This window comes from Gavialis gangeticus, unplaced genomic scaffold, assembly GCF_001723915.1.
Source record: "Gavialis gangeticus isolate Ggan-Ray unplaced genomic scaffold, GavGan_comp1, whole genome shotgun sequence".
Classification (NCBI taxonomy): Eukaryota; Metazoa; Chordata; order Crocodylia; family Gavialidae; genus Gavialis; species Gavialis gangeticus.
The window spans coordinates 47166472-47191932 of NW_017729004.1; the positions used below are offsets into that span (position 1 = coordinate 47166472).

The following is a 25461-nucleotide window of genomic DNA, read 5'->3' on the forward strand; positions in this document are numbered from 1 at the left end:
CCGAGCTCCATGTCCGCCTTGGCCTTCCTAACAGCTCGCCTGTATTATCATTTGGTAATACAATATTTCCTTACACCACCTGCTCTAGAGGGTGGGTAGAGGTGAGAAGGAGGAAAGAATGGGGTGTAGCACACTCTAGCTGTGCCAGACTTATCAGATCATACACATTAGAGCAACCAAACATATCCAATATCTGACCTGCTAACGTTTATATGATTGATACTAAGACTGTGCAAAGCTTCAGTTGCTGATTTGATTTGACAGAGATTCAGCTCAATTCGGTGGCCGAATCTCCAAATCCAAATTAAATCAGGGGACCCTTTAATCTCTTTGAATCAAATTGGAACCTTCTGAATTGATTCAGAGAGATTTGATGATTCAGACATAGATACAGCTTTAAATGCTTTTTCTACATACCTCAAGGTACCAGATGGCTCATGAATGCTGAGATGGTGGGGCAGATGGAGTGTCCCACAGAAGCACGGGGGGCGGCAGGGGGTTCCCAGCACGCTCAGCAGCGGACCCGGAAGTGCACTGGAAGTACTTCTGATCCACTTCTGGGTTCACTGCCAAGCATGTGGACCCCACTTCCCCCCTTCCCTTTGGGATACTCCATCTGCCCCACCATCACAGCATTCATGAGCCGTGCCGGCTACTTTAAGGTAGGTAGAAAAAACATATAAAGCTGTGTCTATGGCAGAATCACTGATTCTCCAAATCAGCATCAAATCTATAGATTCGGATTCAGCCAAATCGAATTGGGACAGTGATTCAAATAAAGAAATCAAATCACTGTTCCCGATTTGGGCTGAATCCAAATCTGAATTGAATACGGCCCATTTCACAAACCCCTAATTGATACCCATAGGAGGTAATAAGTAGAACTGTGCATATCTTGAACATATGTAGCCGTACATCACACTTTCTTAATCAAAATAATGGTTGTAATAAGTTAATATTGGAAGCCATATAGAATATTCTGGTATGCACATGAAACAAAGCACAATATGGTTGTTTTGGCTAAGTTTAAGAGTATATAGTAAAACTGAAAATCAGAGTGAAATTTTCAGGATGCAAAAACATATGAGCTGGAATATGCACCACCAAAAGGATCTTTAAAACAAAAGTACCAAGTTCTCCAGGGTTTTAAACCTCCATACTGCTACAGTTAAAAGGACTCTATTGTAAGTCAAGTGATAAAGCAGGGGAGGCTGGGTTTTCTCTCAAAGACTGTTTATAAGTGCTTTGTGAAATTCATATATGCAGTCTGCAGAATCACTACAAAGTTCAATCTTTCTGATTATGCCAATGCATGTCTCACAGCCCACTAGCCAACAATCACCAGAAACCATGGCTAACAAGAATTACCAGGTCTAAGTGTTCATGTTGCCCTCCAACCATTGTCCGTATTGGCTAGTAACTCATCACCTTATTGGGTTCATGTTGCTTACTTTGAAGGAACAGAATAGACATTCATTGATGAAAGCCACTTCCAAAAACTCTAATGTATTCATTTAATTTGATAAGCAGACTCCTAAAGAACTGTGAAACATTTCCATAAACCACATTTTACATTTTGCTTTAAGGGAGAACTTTGAGTCCCAAAAGTTAACTGGGATCTATATCAATGCTATATCAGTACTTTGAATGAATCCACTGTGAACGAAAAATGCATTTTGAAGACAGGTTGTCTGCTAATATATATTAGTTATTCATATACTGTAGTATAACCAAATTCAGCCTCTAGCGCAGTTACTCAAGCTCCATGTCACAAAACCAAAATTATTCCATTTGGCTGCTTACCATCAGACCATTTACAGACCGAGAAATACTTTTTATCACAGGATGCTGTCTTCCAAGCTCCATCAAGGTCTAAATAAACACAGGCTATGCTTGCTTTTGGTTCTCCATGGGCCCATTTAGCATACTTGTGTCTCCTGTTATCAGTCCATTTGTAATAACCATCAGTCTAAAAGCAAACCAAACTTAATTGCAATTAACATAACAATATTCAAATTAACACTGAACAGCCTGCAGGTAATAAGAATAACATGCCCTATACTAGTGGCTCTCAACCTTCTCAGACTCAATGCCAACTCAGAAAATGCCAGCTTTCCCTAGTTTTTTTACTATGGAAAAGTAATAGAACAACTCTGATGCAAAGAGAAAGACCACAATGGGTTAGAATGTTTGTGATATTATGGATTCCTATTTGAAAAATCTTGGTTTACCTCGTGGATCATGTATAAATGTTTGCACCTCGCGGCACCCTTAAAAGGATCATACACCATCCCATAGTGACACAACACCCTGGTTGAGAATCACTGCCCTTTACATTCAGATTTTGAAGGTCTCATAAAGGAAAGTTGTTGCTGCCCTGGTGTTACTGAAGCTCAGCCTCTTAAGGAAGAGTGTATTGGAAGAGGTAGTTCCTCCCGAGATGCCATATGATTTCTAAACACGGGCTGTATAAAAAATATATGGCTTACTAAGAAGGCAGATAAAAATAGGATCTACTGGGTGGCTAGCAGCCAAGAATAGCTTGGGAACTCTGGCCCAGAAAAGCTGTGTGGGAAAACCTGGAGGGATTAGTAATGAAATCTGAAGGGAAAGAACTCTCCAGTATGACAGTGAGGAAAACACGGACCACATCTAGACCACAGGAATACCAAATTAGGGAGTGCCACAGCGAGCTTTGCCAGGCCTGTTCTGTACATGGTATACCCCAAGACAGATCTACTGAAGTTTCTTTGTTGTGGTGCCAGGTGCATGTTAACAAGCTTGCTGTCCCAGGAGTATCTATGGTGATATCTACTGATGTACTAATGCTACTACATTACACCTGTTTCAGGGTCCGGAGTGCATGGAGTGGGGCTGGTGAATTTCACTACAACCACCTGTGGCATGGACCTCTGGCAGGGTAACAGGTCTATGGAGCTCAGGCTGGACCAAAAGGAAAAGTTTTTAAGAGACAGAATTTATAAAGATGACAAAGACAGATGAAGCAATTAAGGAAAAGGCCTAGGCAATATAGCATTGATGTGGCCCTAGAGGCTCAGATTTGAAGCCTATGGTTAATTGAATCAAGCTGGAGGCTTTCAATGAAGAAGGTAGACTTTGTCAGGGTATGGAACACAATAGCCCTTGTAAAGGCAAATAACTATTCAAGCATACCCCATCTCAGCAGGATAAATGTACTTGTGCGGGCTACAGAAGAAAAAAATCTTTTTTTTTTAATCCTGTGTGAACATAGCTGATGACCTACTGAATCCAAGGCAAAGATGGCCAACCTGTGGCACAGGTGCCACAAGTGGCATGGGCAGCCTCTGTGTGTGGCATGCAGCAGATCTGGGAGGGGACAGGCAGCACAGTGGCAGATAGGACAGGGAACAGAAAACAAAGCAGATTGGTTAGGAAGCACATGACAGGGAGCAGAAAGCAAAACTGCAGATCAGGCAGGGAGCATGGCAGGAAGCAGAAAGAAGAGCAGCAGATTGCGTGGGGGAAGGTGATCTGAGGGGCATCCAAGGAAGCCTCTGAGCCTCTATCTAACACTCTCTAGTCATGTGGTACAGACAGAAGTGACAGTTTTTGAGCAGCGGGGCCCCTGAAACATTTTACAGATGTGACTTAATGCACATGGATGGCTGCAGATTGCTTTTAAAATTGCCAATTGTGTGAAAAGTTAACCCTGGCTAAATCAGGCATTACATTAAGGCACTCAAAAACAGAGCCCCTTAGGAAATTTGTGTTGCCTCCAGGATTTTATTGTGTGGGGGGCAGGGCTGGGCTGGTGGGTAGCCCTACCCTCTTGGGCTGTCAGGGAGAAGGGAAGGGAGCTGCTGGCTGCTGAATGGCCAGAGCTGGGAGGAAGAGGGTGGGGAACAGGACCCTCTTGCCTCATGCCCCTGTTGCATAAATTGCTGATTTTATCCCCTGGAGGCTAGTCCAATTCACCTCTAGAAGAGAGTCACACTTTCAGGCTGGGTCCAACTCTATTTTATTGCTTGCAAGCAGGCCGACAGAGGAGCTTGTTGCTCAGATCAGTGTCGACCCTAAACAAAGAGCGCACGTGGCTTTTATTGAGCTAGCATTTTTTTCAGTTGACGTGTTACATTTTGATTGGTCATTTCAAACCAAAACCTGAGCAACCTATAAGACATACGTAGTGGGCCATCCTGTACCATGTGGGTGGAAAGTTACAGAATGCAGGGGTTAATACTAAAACAAGGAACAAAGAAACATAGAGAAAAGTAACTATTTTCGCTATACCCCTGCCCCAGCTAGCCCAGCTGGGATATTGGGGGGAGCTGGGTTGGGGCCCGTGAGGTGAGCAGGATCTGTTCCTGTCCCCCTGCCCCTCATTCTGGCCACTCAGCAGCCGGGGGCAGCCAGCACAGGGCTATCAGTTGCTGTAAAGGCCAGAGCTGGGGGGTGAGAATGGAAGCTCCTCACTCCACTGCCCTACCCCACCTGGCCCCAGTGCCCCAGCTGGGGTAGCTAGGGTGAGGCCATGAGGCAAGGGGGCCCTGTTCTCTGCCCTCCCCACCAGCTCTGGCCATTTAGCAGCTGGGAGCTCCCTTGCTGCCAGCCCTGGAGCTGACCTGGACTGGTGCAGGCTGGCTCCAGCTCCCCCACTTGCCCCTCCCACCCAACAGTCTCTTGGGTTTGGTTGCGGGGAGGCATGCTTTAACTCACAGAGCTTCATGTGAACTGCAATGAGTTAGAACTAGGCCCTAACATCGGTCTGCGCCTGAGGTCTGACTGCACCAGTAATCCCAAACTACCTTTATTCTAGTTAGCTCATGTAAAAATGCTGCATAGATTGTGGGGCACAGGCATCATTGTAGGCTCTATTAGCTTTCCAAGAAACCTGGGTACTTTCCTGGGTATCTGACACTGATGCTGCCACACATACTCTGCTTTGTTACCTGAGCTAACTGCTTGTGTAGTAACTTGTATGGTAGCTTGGGTGATATAATCACTCCTGGCAACAGCAGTAAAGACATGGTCTAATATGAAGATTTCCTGCACACTCAATGCTCAGTTTCAGACCAGCCCTGGAGTGTATCTCTGGCAGCCCTATAAAAAGCATGCAGCAAAAGTTAAAGGAAAGTTAGAGTGCTATTTAGAACAGTATCATAATACCCAACTCCTCTTTGCTGTGCTTACCACATTGTTGTTGAGACCAATCCATACAGGCTTCCCAAACTGCAAAATCTGTATCCGCAGAAACAGAGCACTGTAGAGATCTACAACACTGGCAAATTATGCAGATTGCTCCCTGCAGTTTTTTTGTGCCTCTCCCCAATTTGTTCTGGAATGAATGACTGAATAGGTACTATTATCATAATGAATCAAGTCAGAAACTGGAACTTTTGGGGAATAAAATAATTCAGGATCTGTTGTAAAGAAAGAAAAAAGAAAGAAAGATGTGGTACCACTGAGCAACAAATATATGCATTACAACAGAACCCAAGTCCTTTATATCTGTGTGATCCACAACCAATTTAATGCAAAACAAGGTCCCAAATTAAGGACCAGCTACTCAACTGTTGACTGCAGGTTTTACTCCAAAGGGTACCCTTCTCAGCTCAGCTGCAGCTGATCAGTATTCCCTGCCAGTAACTGGAGAAGAAGCACCCTATGAAACAAAAGATGCAGCAAACAGCTGGAGCACCTCATGCAGCTGTTCCCTGCTGTTCTGGAGGTGAGGGTGGGGTTTAGGTACCTAATCTTGAGAAGTATCTGGGATCGACTCTATTGCAAAATCAGTATCACAATCAGTAAGACAAAAAAACCCCATTCTTCATTTAAAAACCAGGTTAAACAGATATTTTAAAGATGACTTCAAATGGATAGTAAATGTAAGCAATGCAATGTCTTTGGCAGAAGGGGAAGATAGTGGGGTATGTTCACTGTTAAAACCTAGACACGGGAACACATACAGATCAGGTTACAAGTGAAAGCGAACCAGATATCTAGTACAGAATGGATTTCTTCCTAACCAGCTGTGACAGGAGGTCATGTATTTAAGTCCAGCATAATAACTACATATCACTTAGGTCCTCCAAAAGAAGTAAGCAAGGGTGAACTTAATCCTACAGAAAGAAACAAACAGACAAACAAAGCAACTGTTCTTCTTCCCTTTCCAAGGTATATATAGAAAACTAAACCAGCATTCTCCTGTTGGTGCTCCATACGCAGAAGCAGGATCCTCAGGTCTGGTTCACTTGAGCTAAATATGTAACCCCAAAGGACTAGGGCAAAATTTGACTGAAACTGCCTTTGTGGTCACCCAACACCGGCAGATCGCTCTTTGCCAGTCAAATGAAATCCCCAACTACTCTGGCAGCCTTATGTCCTTGTTTGGAGGAAAGGATGTGGCCAGCTGTGATACCCAATCTGCTCTGAAATGGAAGCCACCATTTCCCCTCACTTCTTCCTGCAGGCTCTATAATGTTCCGGATGCATCTGTTCCACAGCTATTTCCTAACCTGAAGATCTACAAGGGAATCTGCATCATGACTTTTCAATTCCCCAAATGATACCAATTATATTTATGTAGCACTTGCTACATAAGATGGGCTATGCAACTATTTTTAATGCCAATAATATAATCCACAAAAATGCTTTTGTTTATTTTTTAATTTTAAGGCATGGTTTAGTTATAACCTGCACAGTCGAAGTCACTTCTGGATTGTCCAGATATTCACCAAAGTACCTATGACAACATTTTTGTTTTGATTTTATGAATTAAGTAGATACAAAATTATGCAACAAAATTATGTGCATACAGACATCTTTGCTTAGGAGAGGGTCAAGACTAACAGAAGCTGCTGCAGACCTGAGGCATACAGGCTGCAGGTAGAAGAGTTATAAAGGGAAGTTCATGCCATGAAAGTTAAAGTCCAGTGAACAACAACCACATAGCATTTCAATACTGCAAAACTGGTAACTACTTTTTAACTTTTATTAAGGTTTAGCATCCAGGAACAAACTGTCTTTTTTCTCAAGCCAAGATTTTCAAAAGTTATTTCTGAGTATATTAGTCAAATTAAGGGTTTTGATTTTCAGAAAGTGTTAAACATCAATCGTTTGGATGTCAGGTCCTTTTATGGTTTCCCAGCCTTGGAATCCAAAAACTGAAATATCCAAAACCAGTAATTATTTTTCTAAATGTTGGTGGCAGCCTGTTAATGGGAAAATTGAATTCATTGAATTGAAAATTTAAACTTCCTTCCTGTCACACAATCAGCACAATGGATTAAATCTATTCCTCCTGGGTAAAATCTAAGGAAGCACAGCAGAGCTGAAGGGGAAATTAATTCAAGGTCATAAAATGCAGGTCTATCATGATTCTTTGGCTCATAATTGCTATTCCATCTGGCACCCAAGCTGATGAAATGACAGCTGAAGCTCTCTGATTCCAGTTGCTTGAGGGCCAAAGAGGGCAAATCTACATGTGCAATTAGTATGCCTCAATAAACTCCAGCCCAGTTCATGCTGGAGTCAGCTGCTCCTGGGCACAGTGCCTTCACATGTGCCAAGGACCTCAGCAGTTTGAGCCATGGCAGAGCCTCCCTGGGCTGACAGCAAGCTCAGGGGTCAGCCCCGCCACGGCCATCCCCAGGGGGGCAAATCAGGGTGACTGCCCTGGGCCCCACGCTTTGGGGAGCCCTCCACCGGCTACAGCCGCTTGTCATCTCCCCCCCGCCCACCAACACTGCCACTGGTTTCTGTGGGCAGCCGCTACCCCCACCCCCTCAGCCCTGCACAGGCTGATATGCCCCAGGCCCCGCACCTCCCTAGGGACGGCTCTGGCCCCAGGCTCCAGGTGGCAGCGCTGGGGTGGAGGGGTTGGCTGGGGCACAAGAGTGCCCAAAGTGTGGAGTCATATGGATGAACCCCCCAAACCTGTTGTCAGCCCAGGGCTGCTCTGACCTGACTTAAGTTGTTGTGGTCCTGGTCACCATCCACACATGCTTTCTGTGCAGTAAATGATTCTGCTGTAAGATAGCACTGCCCCTGATGGAGTTAATTAATTTACTGTGCCCTAATGGCAGCACACATGTAGACAATGACACTTTACTCCAGAGCTAATTAGTCGACTCCACAGTAAAGCATACATGTAGATGCACCCAGTGTATACACAAGCATAGAAGTCTAAGACGCAAATGGGTTCATAAATGTGTTTCAGCTGAGAAGGTGGTGAAATGGAACTCACTGCTGTCCATCTGGCATACACAGCTTTTCTTATGTTGACAAGCTGCATATCCCCAGTATCCTGTTTCTTCTACAGATCTCTTCATCATTGTGATGCAGGCACTCTACAGAACAAGGATACAAGAAATTGTAGGTAAAAGTGAAAGAGTGGTAGAAAATTAGAGTGGTTTGCAAAAAATCAGGTCCAATAGACAGTTTTATTCTCTAATTTCTAATCTAGTACATAATATAACAGCATTTAACAGGGGAGAATGAGTAACTATTTTTTAAATGTAATTTCAGGGAAATAAAATGTTAATCCTTTACAATGCTCCCAGGCTATTCTTGGTGTACAGGAGCACACTCAAGATTATTACTAATCTTTAATGTATCTATCGATATTTAATATACTGGTTTATTTATTTATTTTAATTCATTCCATGTCAAGGCGAAGAGGTAATAAAGCGAAGTCTAAAAAAAATTGAAGAATTCTAGATATTGTCAATTCAATAAATTCTGCTATCATCCTGGATTTCTGCAAATAAATATACACATACACACATATACATACATACATATCGATCTATCTGTATACACACACACACACACACACACACACACACACACACGGTCAGAAGTGCTAGTACATGGGCATAATAAAAGTTTGAACCATGTCCCTAGAGTATTGTACTACTTTGATCTGAAGTTTACCTATATACTAAATTCAAACTGCAAATGAGAAACAAGTTGAGCTGTTTATATAAAGCTGGATTTGCTAGCTAGCTTATGGTTGGTTAGCAATATTTGGTCTGTTTATGTTTACCTCCTGTTTAATATACATCCCAAAGTCCCAGTAGCAATGGCTGATATCATTTTTAAATGGGAAACCTTGGGCTCACTTGGAATAGTCAAATACATTTCCATCTGTCCAAAGATAATTCTGTTCAGTGTTTATATCAATCAGTCCAATCCAGGTTTCAGTCGTATCCTTTATATGTAAGGTGAGAAAAGCTGAAAAATGCCAAAGGTTTTAGAAGGATTGTCTTTCCTCAAACAATAAGGACACTTGCTTGTCCAGAATTTAATCTATGGCAACAACAACAACAAATTAGTTCAAGGACTAAACAGAAAAATCTTGCAAACGTTCTATTACATTTTATAACTTTAGATTCATGTCTGATGGTGAAATGGAAGGAAATTTATATAGTACAGTTTAATGAGACAGGAAAATTTATTCAAGTGAAATACTAATGGACGATTCTCAGTATAAAAGTCCCACCTATAGACCCCTAGGAAAAAGATGCAGTAACAAGTTATAATCAACATTCTTTAGGATCTTGTTCATCATGCTGCAAGGCTTTTCCAATGGGAGCAGAAGTACAGGAAGTTATCAGGGGCTAGTGAGTCATAAACTATGGTAATTGCAGCCAATGACTGAAGTAAATCCTCACCACAGGCACTGCCCTAGCTACAGTACTGTTTCCTCCAGTATTTGTGCTAAATTTTTGTAGTGCTTCAAAATGCTATGGCAATTATAATGCTACAAATGCATTTCTGTCCACAGCCCTATAACCTGTTCATAGAAAACAACAATGTGGGTGCATCTACGTGTGCTTTTACATGCGCTGAAACTTAATGTGCATTTGCCCAGTGCACATTAAGGTGATTTAAGCGTTGTCTACACATGCATTCACTAAGGCATTAATGTGGTGTGTGGACCGACTTGGGACTAAAAACTGAAGTTCATCCCAAGTCAGTCAACGTAAGGGGCATGTCTACACGTGTATTTATGCATGCCTAAACAAAATGCACCTTTGTTTAAGGCACATTAAAGCGATTTAGGTATGCATTTACCTGTGGATGTGCTAATGCACATTAAGGCCCATTAAATTTAGGCACAAATAGCTAGGTCATACTAGTACACACACAGATGCGCTAATGTGGTGTGTATCCATTGACGCACACCATGTTAATATGCATTAGCACATCTACAAATCTACATATGGGCTAATGCAACTTAGCTATTTGCGCCTAAATATGACCCCTGTTTTATCCAAGTGTCAAATTTAGGCTCACATAGCCATAAATCACCTATTTTAAGGCACATTAAGGGCATACACGTGTAAACACATGCCCTTAATGCACCTTAAAATAGCAATTTTAGCCTAAGCCCACTTAAAAGAGGCATGTGTAGATATGCCCACACAGCGTTAATGTGCCCTAACACATCCAGACATGCGTTAAGGTGAGTTAGCCATTCATGCATAAATTTGATACCTGCATTTGCCCTATATTATTATCATTATTCCCTATATTTAACTATTGCTTGCAAAAGCAGCATACTATATTATAGCAGCTGCAGCTTTGCAGTTTAGCTAATGTTTATGATTGTTTTAAGGTAGGGGTGGGCAATTATTTTGGGCAGAGGGCTGCTTACTGAGTTTCGGCAAGCCATTGAGGGCTGCATGACAGGCAGCCCAGGGCAGATTAATTAATTTTCTAAATTTTTTAGGGCCCCGCGGGCCAAATAGAATGGCCTGGTGGGCCACATCCGCCCCCTGAGCTGCATTTTGCCCATCCCTGTTTTAAGAAAACTAGATGAAACCTTATTTACCACGAAGGGATCTAGATGTACCTTGCACTTGTTCATTATGTATAGAAGCCAGGTTTCCTTTTAATTCTATACAAGCATTTCTTGCCAAATGCCAGCTCAACCTTTCTTCTTCATTGGCACCAAAAATTTTATAGCACTGTGAGGGGAAGAAAGGATTAGACAGATATTGTTTTAAAATGCCAAACAAAATGTAAATTATAAAGTTTGAACAGTTATAAGTGCACATATAGTATGAGCATTATGTGCAGCAAAATTTCAATGGGGCAAGAGAGTTTTAGCCAGAAAAAAAATGAGGAAAAAACTTTAAACTCTACAAAAAATTTGGAAGTACTGAAATGTTTTGTTGGACACTTTCAGTGTTAAATTTTTACTTTTTCCTTCAAAATAGCATTTAAAAACATAAAGTAAAAGATGAGAGGTTAAACAAAGTTTAAAAACCCAAAAATGACACAAAATTTTGTTTTGGGTTGTGCGAAACATTTCAAATCAAATCTCTGTTTCAGTTCAACCCAATACTGATTTTTTCCCCATTTTTTTTCAGTTTGTTCACAAAACTCTAAACTCCATCGTACATGACAATGATCATTCAAACCTGATGTGTCCTAGATGAATGAGATCTGGTTCAAGTTCATTAAACAAGAATTTTAAAATGATGTATTATGACACAGAGTATTAAAGCTATGCTGTTTGGGCAGCACTATGAATGTTTACATATGCCAGTTGGAAAGAAGTTCACTGTAACTAAGAGAAGACAGTGGCTGCTTGTGGATGGAGCTCGGGACTAGAAATTAAGAGATCTGGGCTCTGTTATTTGCTCTGATGTTGGCCTACAAATCATTTTGTTCTTCCATGGCTCAGTTCCCTGATCTGTTAAAATAATGATAATTATATCTACTTCCCTTGTAAATTACTTTCAGATCTACTGAGGAGAAGAGGTAGTTATTATTATGCAATATGGCTTTCTTTAACATATATTTAACCTTCACATTTTGAGGAATCTGCTGTCTGTTGAAGGGCTCTGTCATTTTCGATTCAGATCAGGTGTACCTTGCAACACTGGGAGCATGAATTGTTCTTTTCTAGGGAACATATTACTTTTTCATTCCGTGCTGGAAATTTAACCGAACTAAAATTCACTCTGACTGAAATGATATGACTGCTTTTTGTCTCTTAAAAATATTATGGTATTCCAGGTATTGCTAAAACATGCTTCTTGCATGAGGTTGTCAGAGTTTTTGAGCCAAACTCCCAGTCCACTGGCTAATCTTCCTCAGTTGTCTGAGCGCAGAATATGAGTGATTTTATATTTAAATGAGACTTACTATTCCCCTTTTTCTTGGCCTTGAAAGAGCATAACTGAGTTCCTTATTAGTTTTTCATAGCCTTGTATTTCTTTTTAACACAGTGAAGGAAAAATTTAAGTGTGAAGTTTTTTATAATTGATTTAATGGGGAGGCGGGGGGGAGGGGAGCTGTTATTTACTTAAAATGTAACCTAATAACTTTTTTGAATTTTCTTTCATTCGGAAAACTGTTTACACTTCTAGTTCAGTGTATCCACTGCAATTTTTATTTACTACATGTGTTTACATCAAAAACAAATTGTAGAAAAAGAAGGCTAGTTATGATAATATTATTATATTCAATAATAATACTTATTTAAAGGGAAGCAAGACCTGAGGAAGGACACGTCATGCCCAAACCTTGTCTAACATCTCTTCCAACCATATCAATGGTCCAATAAAAGATATCAACAGAAGAACCTTGCTTCTTGCACATTTCTTGGACATTCACAAGACCACAACAGCCCAACTGTTCTGTTAAAGTCATTAATTAACATTATTAGGATTTTTAACATGAGTATGACTAATACTATTTATTTCATAGTAGTGACCTCAGGCTACATCCTCATCATTACCCTGTATACTAAACATTATAAAAATGTATAATAAAAGGCTGAATTCCTCAAAAAGCTTACAGTCTTAGAAAGGCAGAACGCCATTCTTCTCAGTGTCAGCCTTCCCTTAGTTCCTTTAGTACTTCAATATGGCTGAAGCCTGCCATTACATATTGTGAAGACTTGCTGCGTTTTTCATCCACTAGCCATCTCAATCAGTACAGAGGAATTAACTTAACTCTAGTACCTTTTCTGCCTACTTCATTCCTTCTAAATGCTCTAGTGCAGTTATTCTCAACCAGGGACACCTTGGAGTGCTGCAAGATGCTTTGAAGGGGGATGCAGGAGCTGTGAGTAGATAAACAGATAAGGGCAGGCTCAGGCTTTCCCCACCCTGCCTCTCCCCTGCTCCTAGGGAGGCCATCATAGAGGACAGTTTCGTTGTCCTCTGTCCTCTGTTGATACAGAACTGGGCAACCTTTATGTCCTCTATTTTTCTCTTCAAGAAAAATAAGTTTATCTACTCACACCTCCTGCATCCCCCTTCAAGAGAAAAATAGAGGACATAAAGGCGACAGTTGCGTGAGATGTGAATGCATACAGGGTGCGCCTACACATGTGATTAATGTTCACAAATAAACTTCAGAGCTTTCTGCTTTGGAGTTTATTCATGTGCAGCATGTGGAGCCCATTCAGAGCAGCCCAGGTGGGCAGAGAACCCAGGGGGTCAGCCTGCCAGCCCAGGGATGCTCCAACAAGGCTCCACATGCTGCAGAGTGGCTGGCTTGGGCAGAAGACACTTCAGTCCAGGTGCTGCCTACTGGCTAACGCTGCACTGAAGCACCTTGTGCACCAGCCAGCCAGGGCAGTATCTCCATATACACTGACATGCACAAAAAAAACTCTGCATCAGGGTAGTACATGTATTTAAATATGTTTACTGCGCAGTTAGTTAATTGCACAGTAAATGTCTCATATAGATGCACCCACAGTGTCTTTCATAAAGTGAAATCATGGTTTCAGACAATCATGATGCACCTTAGCATATGGTTAATTATATCATTCAAATTCTTTTCGTACTAGAGGGATAAGAGCCAACCACACTGAGCTGCTAAAGTTGTAGTGAGATGTGGCCCACCTACATCAATGCAATCCAATCACAAGGAATGAAAATTACACAGACCTCATATAAATATCATAACTCATAAGACAGTCCCAGTGTCCTTCTTGACTCCTACCATTCTGTTTCTTAGATATATATGCCACCGTCCCAAAAAGGACTCAGGATGACTAACAGTAAAAGACAAAAAAAGTAGAAGCAAGAATAAACTATTGAAAGAAGGGCACAAGCAATGACTCTCCCTCATAGTTCAAAAACAGTCACTACCTCCCTCCCTCCCACTTCTCTGCTTCTAGTCAAGGAAAACATCCTCCTAACCTCCCGTCCCTCCTGTTCTATCCAACCTTGCTTTCCAACCCATATTGACTGCTTCTAGAAAAGAAAGATATCTCTGTATTCCCTGCCACTCCCCTGCCTCACACCTAGGGAGACATAGAATCATAGAAAATTAGGGTTGGAAGGAACCTCAGGAGGTCATCTAGTCCAACCTCCTGCTCAAAGCAGGACTGTCCCAAAATGTATCATCCCACCCAAGGCTTTGTCTAACCGGCTCTTAAAAACCTGCAAAGATGAAGATACCACAACCTCTCTGTTCCAGTGCTTTATTACCCTCCTTGTGAGAGAGTTTTTCCTAATATCTAACCTGAACTTCTCTTGTTGCAACTTGAGACCTTTGTTCCTTGTCCTGTTTTTGCCACCACTGAGAACAGTCTAGCTTCATCCTCTTTGGAACCCCCCTTCCAGTAGTTGAAGACTGCTATTAAATCCCCCCCTCAGCCTACTATTCTCCAGACTAAATAAGCTCAGCTCCCTCAGCCTCTTTTCATAAGTCATGTACACCAGCCCCCTAACTATTTTTGTTGTCCTATGCTGCACTCTCTCCAATTTGTCCACATCCTTTCTGAAGTGGGGTCCCAAAACTAGACACAGTACACGCCATTTGTATCTTCACCAGTGCTGAATAGAGGGGAAGAATCACTTCCCTTGATTTGCTGGCAACACTCCTACTAATGCACCCAATATGCTATTAGCCTTCTTGGCAACAAGGGCATGCTGTTGGCACATATTCAGTTTACTGCCCACTTGAACCCCCCAAATCCTTTTCTGCAGAGCTGCTGCTTAGCCAGTTAGTCCCCAGCCTTTACTGGTGCATGGGATTGCTCTGTCCTAATTACAGGACTCTGCACTTGTCCTGAACTTCATAAGATTTCTTTTGGTTCAGTCCTCCAATTTGTCTAGGTCTCTCCAAATCCTAGCCCTATCCTCCAGTGTATCTAATATTTCACCCAGTTTGGTGTGGGACAAGCCCTGCAACTGGCCCTCCCAAGCACGGGCTTCCCTCTACAGCAGAGGTGGCATGGCTGTCCTACTCCACCCATTCCCCTTCCTTACACTAAGGGGAGTCCCTCCCCACTTCCATTTTCCCTTCCAAGTCTACATTCCTCTCTCTTACAGGAGTCAAAAAAACATTCATCTTCCCCTTCCCCCCAAGGAGCCATATAATTCTATAAAAAAAAAAATTAGAATAAGCAATGCAATACCACTCTTTCCCACCATTTTCCTGTCTTTGTCCCTGCCAAGGAACAATACCAAAGGGTATCTTTGGTAACATCCATCCTGGGTGCCCACCCCAGGACAGCCTGTAGGTTAGTTAAGCCCTTCCATGAAGTGTCCCTACTCAGTGTCTCAGTCCTACCATCCCTTTCCCCTTGTGCTCCAGGTTTTTATTCATGAGGACATTAGAGAGAGAGGAATAGGCATTTTGTGATGAGTGTAGGAAGTTTGTGCAAAATATTAAGGGTTGCATGGAAAAAGCTGGAGTGATTTTGAAACTAAAAAATGTACAGTGTGGGAACACTGGCAGAGCAGAACAGCCAGGAGGCAAGCCAAGGTTTGACAAATAAGAAGAATTTATGAGGAACAGATTGATGTAGAACTGCAATTCTGTTGTGAGGTAGGCCAGAAGGGGGAAGCTAATTCATCTCTTAGTTCAGGTCCAGCTATAGCTTCTTAGATTCCATAGATGCCATTGTGTTTTGAATGTCTTGTGGGGTTTTTTTCTTTGTTTAGTTGGTTGGTTTTTGTTTGATTGGGGGAGGGGTTTGCATATGGGTCACTATTTATGCTATTACCTTTCCCAATTCCTTATTTGCTCTGCTTAGTGGGAAAATGTTATGAATCAGCATTAGCAACAAAAAGAATGAGGAACAGAAACACAAAGAATAAGGAACAGAAAACAGATAAGATAAATCTGATTTTTTAAAACTTTGATTTTTTTCATATTTCTCTTTAAAATGCCAATATAGGTTGGCACTAAGGTTATTCAAGAGCATTAGATATGTATCTCCGTACCTTAACATATCTAGATTTTTTTTTAGTGTAACCCAAACTCTAACTTTCTTGGCCTTGTAAGGTTTAGTCAAGAATCAGTTACAATATCTCTGTAATATAGTTTGCTCCATACTACTAATGGTTACCATATGGTTTATTGTCTACCTGTAAAAAAAAAAGTAAAATCTCAGACATGAATACTTCCCAAAAATCCACCATCAGTGTTGCTATGTGCTATGCTGAATGATTTGAAGATAGGCTGAATCAATCTAAATATTATTTTAACTTGATTGGGGAGATTCACCACTGGAAAGAAGTCAGAGTGCCCTAGACAGTTAAAATGAGGTGATAGGTGCTTTGCATTGTTAAAATTGCTAGACATTGCACATGATATTGGTTTAGAGGCCTGTAAAAGCACGGATGAAGGAGGTCCAGTCATTGTGTCCCAGTATCATTGCCCTTGATGGGCTCCCACTTTATTTATGCCTCAGTTCTTCTGGTAAGGCTGCCATACATATGAGAATAATGATCTCTTATAACAAAATGTACCAGTTTATAAAAGTGTATATGCCAGTCTTCAGGAAATAAGTATTTCTCATACTATTTGACTATTAAAATTCCTCAGTCATACTCAGGCCAAACTATAGAGTTAAATACAAAAAAATCCAGAAACTGAGGGCAGAATTTTATTGTTTCTCTGTAGTAACAACAAAATGATTGAACACTAATCCATACTTGGAGCCTCAGGTGTTTTTATTACTATCATGATTATTGTTATTGCTATTGTCGTTGTTATTCCTAATAGGTAATTCAAGATTAAAACAAACTGACTCATGGTGCTTTGGTGTGGTGCCAGAGGACTGGAAGAGGGCCAACGTGGTTCCCATCTTCAAAAAGGGGAGGAAGGAGGATGTGGGAAACTGTAGGTCAGTTAGTCTCACCTCAATCCTGGGCAAGCTTTTTGAGAAAATTATTCTGGCGCATATCCATCGGAGGTGGTTCAAGCACCTACATTGAACACCTTCAGGAGCAAATTGGATGCTTATCTTGCTGGGATCCTATGACCCCAGCTGACTTCCTGCCCTTTTGGCAGGGAGCTGGACTCGATGATCTTCCGAGGTCCCTTCCAGCCCTAATGTCTATGAAATTTATGAAGGTGATGCACCTGGGGAGGGAGAACCAACACCATATCTACAGGCTGGGGAATTCCCTTCTCATCAGTACAGAGGCAGAAAAGGATCTTGGAGTCATCACTGATGCCAAGTTGAACACGGGCCGGCAGTGTGGGGATGCAGTCAGGAAGACCACCTGTTCCTTGTCATGCATCCACAGATGCATCTCAAGCAGGTCCAAGGAGGTGATGTTCCCCCTCTATGCGGCACTGGTCAGGTCACAGCTGGAGTACTGTGTTCAGTTCTGGATGCCGCATTTCAGGAGGGATGTGGACAACATGGAGAGGGTCCAGAGGAGGGCCACTCGCATGATCAGGGGACAGCAGGGCAGGCCCAACGAGGAGAGGCTACGGGACCTGAACCTGTTCAGCCTCCAGAAGAGAAGGCTGAGGGGGGATCTAGTGGCCTGTTACAAACTAGTCAGAGGGGACCAGCAGGCATTGGGGGAGTCCAGGCTCTGTCTTCAGTTCAAGCGGATCTCCCCCGAGGGAGGGGCTCACTAACCTCTTTAAAGAAACCCCTTGGCCAATTAGGTTGCTTGACAGACAGAATTTTCTAGACGAATTACCTCATACCAGAGAACTAATGAGTCGCTGTTCCCCCGAGCACTACCAGGAGTGACAAGAAATAACAGTCACAAGCTGGCAGAGGGTAGATTTAGGCTAGATATCAGGAGGCGCTACTTCACGGTCAGGGCGGCTAGGATCTGGAACCAACTTCCAAGAGAAGTGGTGCTGGCTCCTACCCTGGGGGGCTTTAAGAGAAGGCTAGATTAACACCTTGGCGAGGTCATTTAACCCCAGTACTCTTTCCTGCCATGGCAGGGGGTTGGACTCGATGATCTGCTCAGGTCTCTTCCAACCCTAGAAACTATGAAACTGTCTCAAGCTGCTACTTGAAAGCCAATGGCCTGAGGACATATTTGTCATGAGTCATTAGTAAAATAGCATGGATTTTTCCCATTGGGGTAATGGGTTCAGTGTGCAAATGCAATGCCTCTCAGTGTTTGAGAATGATCTTTCTGTCCAGGAGACTTCAGGAGTCAGGCAGTTTTAAGCTGTTAGGAAGCTGCTTATTTATTCCTAACTTCCTCTCAACCCCAGTTGATTTCTAGAATGGTCCTAACTGTCATGGAAAATTTCACATGTATGCTGGCAATACAGGAGTGGAGAAATGAATTGGCTGTGATAAGCATGCGCCATGGAAACAGGCCTAGCATGTGTCCTCTGTGCGACCTGCAGGCCTGTCACTCAAGCCTGACCTACTTTTGGTTCGATGCAGGCTCAGTTGATACAGAGGGCCTGTTAATTAAAAATCTTGTTCCCTTTCTGTAATCCAGGTTTCTTTCATATTATTTATTGTACAGTATTCTATTTCTAATACAATAGCACATAGAGCTCACAACTGAAATGGGGGCCTCATTGCACCATTTAGTGTATAGCCACTCAACCAGGAGGGCATAGTTTAATCCAGAGAGCCTCTTATATATAATATATCTACTAAATATGCATTTCTAAACTGCCTTTTTACACAACAATAAACCCATTTATATCAGATCACTGGGAAACAACAGACTTTGAAATTTCACAATAGCATTTTTGTAGCAGGCTGAAATCAGCCATTAACTGTCTGATTTTCATAGAATGTAGGCTGGAAGGGACCTCAAAAGATCATTGAGTCCAGCCTCCCATACCAAACAGGAAAGACAACTGGGGTCAAGTAACCCCAGCAAGGTGATTGTCCAGTCTCCTCTTGAAGATTTCCAGGGTAGGCGATAGCATCACCTCTGGAGGGAGCTTATTCCACAGTCTGGACACCCTAGCTGTGAAGAAGTTTTTTCTAATGCTGAGCCTGAAATAGTCTTCCAGGAGTTTGTGACCATTACTCCTATTTTTCCCCTAGGGTGCCCTCATGACCAGTTGTTCACCGAGCCCTTGATGTTCGCCCCTGATGTAGTGGTAAGCTGCTACCAAATCCCCTCTCAGCCTTCTTTTCTTTAGGCTGAAGAGTCCCAGCCTTAACTTGTATGGCTTGCTGTACAAGTCTCTGATCATATGGTTGACCCTTCTCTGTACTCTCTCAAGCTTTTCCACGTCCCCGCTGAACTGCAGTCTCAGCAATGCCAAGTAGGGTGGAAGAATCGGTTCCTTGGTTTTACTTGAGATACATCGATTGATGCACACCAGAGTATTATTTGCTCTGCTGCCTACAGCATTGCACTGCAGGTTCATATTCATACTGTAGTCATTTATTACTTCCAAGTCTCTTTTATTCATAGTGCTGGTCAGATTGGCATTGCCAAGCCTGTAGGTGTGCAGGGGATTGCTCATTCCTAGGTGGAGCACTTTATATTTCTCGATGTTAAACCTCACTTGGTTCTGATCCACCCAACTTGCCAACCTGTCTAGGTCCGCCTGTATCTGCAACCTATCTTCAAGTGTGATCACGCTTCCTCATAACTTGGTGTCATCCACATACTTGGCCAGTGAGCTCTCACTCCCACATCCAAATCATTGATGAAGAAGTTAAAAAGCACTGGACCAAGCACTGACCCCTAAGGGACATCGCTGGCCACTTCTTGCCAAGATGACACACATCTGTTCAGTAGAACTTTCTGGGCCCTACCCCATAGCCAGCTTCCTACCCACCTGTCTCTCAGTTAAGCCCACAATCTTCTAATCTTTTCATGAGAACACTGTGGGATACCTGATCAAAAGGTTTTTGGAAGTCAAGGTATACAATGTCAACCTCCTCTCTCTTATCCAGGTGGCAAGTTACCTGATCATAAAAGGAGATGAGGTTGGTAACACAAGACCTGCCCATGATGAAGCCATGCTGGCCGCCATCCGGAATCCTACCTTCTGCAAGCCTATCGCATATAGACTCTTTGGTGAATTTTTCCAGGATTTTTCCTGGGATAGAAGTTAGGCTAATTGGCCTCTAGTTACCTGAGTCCTCCCTCCTCCCTTTCTTGAAGATGGGCACAACATTGGCACCCTTCCAGTCCTCAGGGACCTCTCCAGAGTGCCACAAATTTTGCAATAGCATTGCCAGGGGTTCCACGATGATTTCAGCCAGCTCCTTCAGCATTCTTGGATGAAGTTCATCCAGGCCTGCTGATTTATACATGTCTAATTTTTTTACTTGGTCACATACCAGTTCTTTGGCAATTGTAGGAAGGCAGTCATTCCTACCCTGCTCCTTCTGTACTCCATCTGGCATGTTTTCCCCTTTGGCCCTGTGAAAGACCGAAGCAAAGTAGTCATTCAGGAATTCAGTTTTCTCCTGAGCACTGGTAACCAGCTGTCCTGAGTTGTTGAGCAGTGGTCCCAGACTCCCATTTGTTTTCTTCCTGTTTCCTACATACCTAAAGAAGGACTTCTTGTTGTCCTTGATCCCCATTGCTAATTTTAGTTCAGTTGCCACCATAGCCCTTCTAATCTGTTCCCTACAAGTGCAGGCCATTGTTGTATAGCCTTTCTTGGGACACGCCCCAAGCTTTCATTGTTTGTACATCTCTTTCTTCTTTCTTAAGAGGACCATGATTTCCCTGTTTAGCCAAGAGGGCTTCCCAGCCCTTTTGATACCTTTCCTCCATGTGGAAATGGACTTCCTTTGCGTTTCAAGGATCATGTCCTTCAGGAATGACCATTCTTCATGTAGTCCTTTTGCCTTTGGTCCCTGGTCCTTCAGCACTTCCCCTACTAGTGACCTGATCTTGCTGAAATTTGCATTTTTGAAGTCCAACAAAACTTCAGTCCTGCTATCTAAAATGTCTGCCTTGTGATGGACAGTGAGCATGATGGTTCCATGGTCACTGTAGCCCAGGCTGCCCTCTAAGTTTAAGTCAGTCACCAAGTCATCTCCTTTAGCCAGGACCAAGTCTAGAAGAGCATTACCTCTGGTTGGCCCTTGCACCTCCTGAGTAAAAAAAATCTCTTCAGCGCAGGTCAGAAAGGAACACAGATGACCTGACTTGGCTGAACATTTGAGTGTTCATCCCAAGAGATGTCCAGGTAATTGAAATCACCCATAATGACCATGTCCTGTGCATGTGAAGCCTCTATCAGTTCTCAGGCAAACTATAGATCAAGTTCCTCCCCTTGGTTTACTGTTCTGTAGTACACACCTACAGTTAGGTCTCTCCCCCCACCTGCAGTTTGACCCAAAGGGTTTTGAGTCGTTCTTCTTTGGAGCCAATGTCAGCCTCCAAGAAGGTGTACTGTTCCTTCACATAGACAGCCACACTACTAAGTCCCTTCTATGCAGGGTGTAGCCATTTATGGCTACACTCCAATCATGTAAGGAGTCCCACCAGGTCTCCATAATCCCTACTAGATCGAAATGCCCACTGGAGAGTAGGAGGGCTAGTTCCAATTGCTTGTTCCCAGTGCTTCTGGCATTAGTGTACAGGTATCTGAGTCCTCCTAATGAGGCTCTCAACTTCCTGTCATGCTGATGGAAAACTACTCCTTCCACTCCCATGGAAGTGACTCTTCTAGTGTCCCTATCTACAGAGCTTTCTTGTATGTTGGTGCCGAGGCAAGCTCCAGTCCAGTCTTTGTTAACCCATCCCTCGACAATCTTAGTTTAAAGCCCTATCTAGAAGAAGTTCTTTTCTTTTTAAAACAACTTCCCTATCTCATATTTTTGTGGGCTAATCTGGTACCCAAATTATGAAACTCCACTTCAGCCTAAAGTCTTGAACCCATTTTTAGATATGGCAATTAAAAATAAATTGGGTTACAAATATAATAACCATATTTTACCTTTAAATACACTATTTCAGAAATAGTGACTAGAGCTGAGGGAAAAAATGATGAATAGCAAATTCACTGAAAAATGCCATTTGAAACAGATGAAACTATTTGCGAATTTCAGACAAATTTAATGGCCAAAAAGTGGGAGATTTTTTTTTAAAAGTCAACATACTTAATTTTGACATTTTTCAAATAAACTAATTTTGGAATTGCTAAAAGGATTTGTTTCAACATGTTTAAGTGAAACTTTTCATCTTTAGATTTTTGTTTAAACCTAATGAAAAAATGATAAGTTAAATAAGGTGGTTATAAAGACTCCAACATGAGACAAAACATCTTTAAGTAAAAAAAAAAAAAACTTTTGGTGGGGAGAGGGAAGAGAGAGAGTTAAAACAATCTTGGTTGTTTTGCTGAAAAATAACAACAATTCTATTTTGTTTGAACCCAAACCAATTATTCCCAATCTTTGCAGCCACCAAAATAAAAATCCCTTATGCATCCAGCTGTAGACACAAGAGTACATTTGATAATTCTAAATAAACATATCATTAAAATGGCAGAAGCAACTTTTTACAGATACTCACAGCGCCAATTTCCATATTAGAAACTGTTCCTCTCTGCTGTGAAAGCTGAGCAGATTCCCTTCTATTTCTCTACAAAATTCTTCAGCTTCAAACCAGGTTTTCCTTCAGTTTCCCACTCCTATAAAAAACTAATGAGGAAATATTTCATAATAACCTAGTGTGAAAGACCTTGCTGATGTGATAAAAATCAGGTAAAATATTTGCAGCTATTATTTTAAACAACCTGGCAAATTACATGCATATTTACACTTATAACCTGGATTATGGCATGCCGTTTCCACTGAGCTGTTTAAATACCAGTGGAGAGTGGAGAGACTCAAAACTGTTGCCATGTACATTTGGATAAAAGCTAGTTCATATGGTAATGGGAATTTTAATTACTGAGGGGGAGGAAAAATAGCATGATGTTAAATACCCCAGGGTGAAAAGTAAGAGATTTTTGAGAAATGGATGAAGTACTGATCTAATTAATGGGAGAAATGAGGAAATAGGGACATAAAGCTAAATCCTACAAAGGCCTGATCACTTAAGCAAGCGTTTGTTTTAAGCCTATATATATTTCCACATATGCTTTTCTATGATTACAGCAATGGTGTTCAGTGCCTTAAAGGAATAGCCCCATGCCTAGCATGTTTTATATCCAGGGTGAAGAGATTATGCTGCAGGAGCTTTTATTGGGCGGGTCTGGCTTTCTAGTTTTGGTTTCTGTTGTTTTAACATGGACACACAAAGAAAGTGCTTTTCCTAGTTGCCTAGGTGCCATCAAAATTCTGAAAATGAAACTGGGTTTTTGGTATACATCATATGTGCTGTCAAAAAGTCTGGAAAGGTGCCAAGTTCCCATGACTTTTCATCTTTTTCTTATGGAAATAGTCTAACCAGGTTTTGTGATTTTTATCATGAGTCTCTTGACAGTTGGTATTTTTCTAAAAACCACAACCCTTGAAGGCAATTAGAAAGAGAGCACCTAAGCTGTAATTTAAAAAAAAAAAAGCTTCTAGCCTTCAGGGTTAGCAAGAATGTCTAGAAATGAGGCACTAAGAGAGCCCAATGTGTATATATATATTATAAACTCTAGTGATTTTTTTAACCAATTCTCTTTATAGTTTGGCAGTTTGACTCACAATTTTGAGTAATAGGGTTGACAATACTATAAAGAAAAAAACTGCCTAGAAAGACATCCTTCAGGTATACAAAACATTATTGGGTAACTGAGAGGAGCACTGACCCTTCAGTACATGCAGTGGACAAGGAATAGTAAATGAATCACTGAACTTTAATACTTACTTTGAAGCAGAAGCTAGTATAAGAGGCTAATTCCCAGCCCCCAGGACATGGGGCATCAGAAGCTGTTGCTGCAATCGAAGGAGAGGTCACTCCTTCAGCCCACTGCTTGCAGAGAAATTTTGCTGCCTTCTCACAGTTAAGAACATCCCATAATCCAGGTGCGATTCCAGTTACCATGGCAACACAGCCTGGTTCTCTTCCTTAGTGATTCATATAAGAAATTAAAAATATGTAAATGACAAATGCATAGTCTTTTTTATGTTTTATTCTGAATTTAGGGCTTTGCTGTCAAAAAAGTAAGACTTCCGCTTCAAATCAAATTAATTTTAATAGCTGAAGGGTGGAAAAGTCTACTGCAGTTAGGGACATGTGATCTATGAATATGCAGAACAGCTGCAAAGGTACAATTTAACAAATCACTTGAGCTCATCATTGTCAAAAGGGAGAAAACTAAAAAATTGAACAAGGCTAATTACTTTTTTCTGTACGAGTGAGATCTCATGACAAAATGACATTGAATTCACCACCTTCCTAGTAAGAAGGTTTTTTCTCAATATCCAGACTAAACTTCCTTTGCTGCAGCTTAAAACCATTGCACCTTGTTCAGTCATCTGCCACCACTGAGAACAATCTAGCTCAATCCTCTTTGGAACCTCTGTTTAGGTAGTTGAAGGCTGCTATTAAATTCTGCCTCAGTCTTCTCTTCTGCAGACTAAATCAACCCAGTTCTCTCAACCTCTCCTCACAAGTCATGTCCCCCAGCCCCCTAACCATTTTTGTTGCCCTCCACTGGACTCTCTCCAACTTGTCCACATCCTTTCTGTAGTGGGGGTCTGTTGCAGGGGCACTTTGGTGCCCTGCTCCTAGGAAGAGATACAGGTGATGGTTGCCGGGGCAACCACAGTTGGTCAGCTGACCAGAAGGGGGCAGGGCCTGAACTATATAAATGTAGGCCAGGCTAAGGCCAGGGAGGCAGTTCTCCTCTGGCAGCCGATGGAGTGGGAGCTCTGTGTAAGCATTGCAGCCTATAGAAGCCCAAGGGCCTGAAACAGCTCCTGGGTGAGGAGAAAACTCTTGGGAGGGGTTTGAGTGAGGTCTAGCCAGAGGGCTAGAGCTTGCGTTTTAGCCAGGAGGCTTGGTTTTTGTGTTGCAGCTGATTGGCTTATGGTTTTGCTTTGTTATTAGACCGGAGGACCGGGTGAGGCTATAAGGGGTTGGAGGAAGCCTCATAGGAGCTCCCCAGTAATGTGGGGGTTCCTGGCACCAGAGAGGGTGCTGTGTTTTGGGGTGTCCCAACCCCAACCCCAGTGTGGGCAATATTGGGAGGAGCCCAGTGTGGGCGCAGGCAAGAAGCCCCAGTGCAGGCGTGGGCACAGGCAAGAAGCCCCAGTGCGGGCGTGGGCGCGAGAGAAGCCCCAGTGCGGTCAATCACACAGTGACCGCGGGGAAAAGGCCCCAGAGTGGTCAGCAGCCGCGGGAGAAGCCATGGAGT

General features: G+C 42.3%; 1 protein-coding gene across 1 annotated transcript in view; it reads right to left on the bottom strand.

Annotated features, from left to right (window-relative positions):
• LOC109291104 (macrophage mannose receptor 1-like) overlaps positions 1-25461 on the bottom strand; it is a 63829-nt gene that overhangs the window by 10783 nt on the left and 27585 nt on the right. Inside the window, 8 exon segments of the mRNA XM_019507965.1 lie at positions 1804-1969; positions 5173-5402; positions 8228-8330; positions 9029-9216; positions 10841-10955; positions 20495-20576; positions 22683-22810; positions 23970-24169. Of these exon segments, the coding sequence (XP_019363510.1) occupies positions 1804-1969; positions 5173-5402; positions 8228-8330; positions 9029-9216; positions 10841-10955; positions 20495-20576; positions 22683-22810; positions 23970-24169 (1212 nt within the window).